The 4,931-nt window shown below is 39.7% G+C and overlaps 1 protein-coding gene across 2 annotated transcripts in view; it reads left to right on the forward strand.

Annotated features, from left to right (window-relative positions):
• Positions 1-4,931, forward strand: part of myo1ea (myosin IEa) — a 63,509-nt gene that overhangs the window by 26,289 nt on the left and 32,289 nt on the right. For both annotated transcript variants that reach the window (XM_015053863.1, XM_015053864.1), the window contains exons 5-7: positions 1,345-1,432; positions 3,413-3,502; positions 4,336-4,467. In XM_015053863.1, coding sequence (XP_014909349.1) covers positions 1,345-1,432; positions 3,413-3,502; positions 4,336-4,467 — 310 coding nt within the window. The remainder of the gene's footprint in view (positions 1-1,344; positions 1,433-3,412; positions 3,503-4,335; positions 4,468-4,931) is intronic.

Here is a 4,931-nt window from a genome sequence, read left to right on the forward strand (position 1 = left end):
GGGTTAATACCCCTTTTGTACCAACCCGAAAATTTTGGGGGGGGGGGATTTTTGGCGGGGGTTTTTGTTTTTTTTTTTTTTTTTTTTTTTTTTTTTTAGAAACTGGGCTTGACTTACTTGGTTCCAGTGAAATGAATTTTTAATCCTGGATTTATACCAAGATATTTAGGATGAAATTTTGCTCCCTTCCTTTTCAACATGACTCAGCACAAGAACACAGAGGATAGTTCATGAAGACACGGCTGAGCGCGTTTGTGGTGGAAAGACTTGACTGACCCCAACGCTGCTAAAGGTGGACTGATTAAAAGATGTGTCTGATGGTAGATAAGTGGATAAATTAGTGATTTAATTAACCTTATGTTCTGTCGGTATGTTTGCATTTTTGCATAAAGTGGTTCTAAGTATGCAAAGCACATCTGTTCTCATAGATCTAGTTTTATAGCATCACCTACCAAAGTTATTATCTTCATCAAAAGGTTTGACATCAGCAATTTCAGAATGTTTTGTGTAAATTTACAAAACACGAGTGAATAAATTGAGTGATTTTAATGTTTTCACGTTTTTTTAAAACCTATAGTTGATGGGAATCAACAAACATTTGCGTTACACGGATGTGGTTAATTTGAATTTCATGTTTAATTTATGTCTTTTTTTTGTAAAGGATGTTTCCATTGTAATGCTTTGGGTGGATCCTGGGAGGAATAGTCTCCACCACTGCAGTAGATCCTTAAATAAACACCAGGAGGGAAGTTTTTTAAAAATGTTTAAATCTCTGCAGTCATCATACCTGCCCAAACAAATGTGTTTATTTTTAAGTAAAGCAAGTCCAGGTATTGTTATCGTTTTGTTTCAGTTTTACCCCACCAGTCCCTAAAAGCTAACACCAACAGAGCAAACAAGTGTTTTCCATTGCACACAGTGATGCTGTTGCTCCTGGCAGTCGTATCAAGCAGGTTTTAGAACAGGAGAGACTAAAAAACAACAAAACAAAACCAGACCTCTGGCATTTATGCCGACATTTGTATGTAGTTTGGAGGGATTTTATCTGAAGCGCAGTCATAAGACTTGAACGCCAACTTTACACATCTGGTGCAACATTTAACAGTAACTCAAAATGTTCTGAAATCGTTTTCAGCAGGGATTAACTTTTGACATGCAGGAGTTGGTGACGGGTGAGAACGACAAGGAAGCTCCACAAACTTTCAAGCGAATTGTTAAAATATTGGAAACGATTCACCTGCATTGGTTCTTAAAATATTAGATGCCTTTAAATTAATCCCAGAGGCTCATAAACCATGTATTTAAGGATTTTTTTTATTTATTTATTTTTTTTTTGCTTTTCAGTGGAGAGAGCGGAGCTGGGAAGACTGTGGCAGCCAAATATATCATGGGCTACATCTCCAAAGTGTCAGGAGGCGGACCGAGAGTTCAGGTAAAGACGATCTGATCGTCCTCTCTCAGCACATGAGAATATTTTCTGGTGCTTTATTGGACAGACGGTTGATGTCTGAGGGAATGTATGAGAAACCTCAATGCAAAATAAACCATTACTGTCCAAAAATACATTATTTGACAGTTAAATAAAACGTAAAACAGCTCAGCTCTGGATGAGGCATATTCAGAGAATGCAGCATTCTTATTGTGTTTGTTAAAATCATATCTCTGCTTAAGAAGTTTTAGTACATTTGTTTGCACAAAACGGCTTTAACTTTTTTTTTTTTCTCGTCTGTACAACATTTTCATAATATGTAAAAGCCCTCGGCCTGCGTCTAATCTTGTAACGCAGTAAGAAATAGTCGAAGCCGTTTGTGTAAAATCAGAGAATCCTGTAGTTTTTTTACTTCTTCCCCATAAGGAGGATGGATTTCTTCTCCATCATCAGCAGCCTCTTACCCTCCCAGCCCCCCTCCAGCCATCTGGCGTCCCCCCGAACCCTCCAGTCCAGCAGATGTCCAGCTCCTAATCTTGATGAAGATCTAAAGTTTGATCAGGAACTGCACCTCCTCCCAAACCAAGATTGTTTTTTTTTTTAAGCATATATTTAATCTGCTCAGAGCTGCTTCCACCGAGGCAGAATCAGAAATGGTGGAGATGTTTTTGTCAGAAGAAAAGGCTACAGAATAAATGCAGCTCACTGAACGTTACTCACTTGAAACGTTTTATTTAATGAAATGTTAAACCTCTATTATCCTTTTTTGTTTCTTGTTCAGCACGACGGCGTTGGAGAACGCATTCTGCAGCAACTTGCAGAATTGTTCATGCCCCTTGAGATTTTTCCGTTTTCTTTCAGTCAGTTTTTTAGATGACAGACCAACACAGATGAGTTCGTAGCACCACAGTGGAAGCACACGGATAAATGGATGGTTTTGAAAAGTTTCTTCAAATATATTTAGAGAAATCTGGCCTGCGTTTGCATTCATGGCGCCCGAGTCAGTCGGTAGTTTGTAGAAGCACCTTTAGCTGCAGCTACAGATTTAAATGCAAATGTTTTCTTTAAAGTGTAGCTTCATCTGTCTTCCCTTTGCTTTGAACCAGCTGCAGTGTCTCTGCTGAAGAAAAGCTTTCCCGCAGCATGAGGCTGCCACCACCGTGTGGCTCTTGGCTGCTCGTCTGATTCTTAATAGGCTTTCCTTATTCTTTACATTTTCACATGGCAGATTCAACGGTGCTCTGCTCGATATTTGAAGCTTGAGATATTAACTTCATTTAATTCCAGTTTAAACTTCTCTGCAGCTTTTTTCCTGACATGTTTGCTGTGTTTCCTGGTCTCTTTATTTACTAATTAGGAGATCTCTGAAGGAGTTTCAAAAGGGAGTTTTGGTATTCGAGTGAAGGGACCCGAATACCATCACACTTATTTAAATTCCTTACAAAGGAGACTCTGAAAACCACTGGAAATATTTCTTTTACTTTGCAGTGACTCACTACTTTGTGATGTCCTCTCGTATAAACCCCAGTAAAATACGCTGAAGTGTTGTAAAAAGATGAGCACTTTTGGTGCGCAGCACCGTACACGAAGATTATTCCATAAACCGGTTACTTTCTTCAGCGTTTTCTACCAAAGTTGAACTGTTCGACCCTTTTTTTTTTTTTTTTCTCAGTGAAAAACTGAGTTTAGGCAAAAGAAAAAGATTCCATTCAGCTCCTGTGAGCAATAACAGAAGAGGGAACCTCGCTGTCTGCTGTAAAGATTGGAAACTCATGTGTTTCTGACGCGCACATGGCTCGCAGAAAGGATAATGTCCTCCAGACCGTCCGTGTGCGTGCTGTCTGCAGACGTGCGCGCGGCTGCATATGCGTCCATGCGGCCGCCTGCGCCCGTGTCTGAGTGGAAACTTCCAGACCCGGCTGCCGGCGAGGGTGTGAAATGTTGAGCCGTCTCTTACCTGCCTGTGCGTTTGTCTCCCCGCAGCACGTCAAAGACATCATCCTGCAGTCCAACCCGCTGCTGGAGGCCTTCGGAAACGCCAAGACTCTGAGAAACAACAACTCCAGCAGATTTGTAAGGCCTTCGACGCTCGGTTGTTTGTGAATTGAAGTGGCTTAAACATTGAAAACGCATCAAAATCCAGATTTTTAACACAGAAAGTGGTTTTAAAATCCCTTCCAGACATTTTTTTCCTGTTTTTCTTGGACTTCTTCATCTAAATGATAATAAATCCTCTATTATATGACTCACAAGAAACCACATACCTTACAGCTATGTTACAGTAGGAGGATTTTTGTGGCACACCTCTAGATTAGACTTTTTTTTTTTTTTAAATAAAATGTTTACTAATGGATTATATTCTCTAGTTTTCTTGCATGAGCCTCCCTGGTTCACAGGAAAATGCTCTTTAGGACACAGAAACATGCAGGCCTCTCTGCTTTTTAGCTGAGATGAACATTTAAAGCCAGCAAAAACTGGCAAAAGTTTACTTTCCACAACATTTCACCAAAGTTTCCTGGTTAAATTCCCACGCAGGCTAGATTCCATAAAGATATTTTAAATTGGTTTTGAAGAGAAAGGAAAAAAAAAAACTTAGTGGGTTGGCACTGATGGCCTGAGATCACAACATTTGAAAACACTGAACAAATAGATCCTATGTTCAGCTTTGGGCCTCTGCTCCCAGCTTGACTGAAACTGATACATTACAGGTTTGTCTGGAGTCCAGAACCTGGAAAAAGAGTCTGGTCCGATTTATATATACAGTCGATGTATACACACACACACACACGCACGCACGGTAGCAGCCGTTTAAATGGCCAGGTGCCTGAAACTTGGACCATACATCTGTATTTCCAGCTTCATTTTATCCAGCTACAGTACTAAAGAAAAATCCTTTGATCCAACAGGGGAAATACTTTGAGATTCAGTTCAGTTCCGGCGGCGAACCAGATGGCGGAAAAATTTCCAACTTCCTGCTGGAGAAGTCACGTGTCGTCACGAGGAATCCTGGAGAAAGGAGTTTCCATATTTTCTATCAGGTGAATCTGGGAAAAACATTAATGTTTTATTAGTTTTTTTGGGGTGAGGGTTTGTGCATAGCCTGAGGCCTCGCCCGGTTTAAAAAAAAAAATTAAAAAGAAAGATCCAAACTCTGTGACAGGCAGAATATAACAGAAAAGGTTCAGAAGTTTTCACTGCTTGTGGAGGTTTTGGGTCAAGCTCTTAAAATTATGTTTTATTTTTGAAAAATGTTTAGGTTGTGATGCTCCTGTTCCTTCAGGGTGAACAAAAAGGAGAGCTATGTAAAAAATGTTCAGCTGCATAATGGCTGCTGGCTGGTTGTCGTCTGCTTGTGTTAGGAGACATTGAAATGCTTCTTTCTAGATTTGTTAGACTCTAATCAGTTTCAAGCGTCTATTTTTTTTTTTTTTTTTTTTTTTTTTAAGAAACCTTACAACTACCCCAAAACAGAATTTTATTTTTTCCCCAAGACAAAAATATA

This window comes from Poecilia latipinna, unplaced genomic scaffold (genome assembly GCF_001443285.1).
Source record: "Poecilia latipinna isolate Pla-1442-1.1 unplaced genomic scaffold, P_latipinna-1.0 Scaffold1209, whole genome shotgun sequence".
NCBI lineage: Eukaryota > Metazoa > Chordata > Actinopteri > Cyprinodontiformes > Poeciliidae > Poecilia > Poecilia latipinna.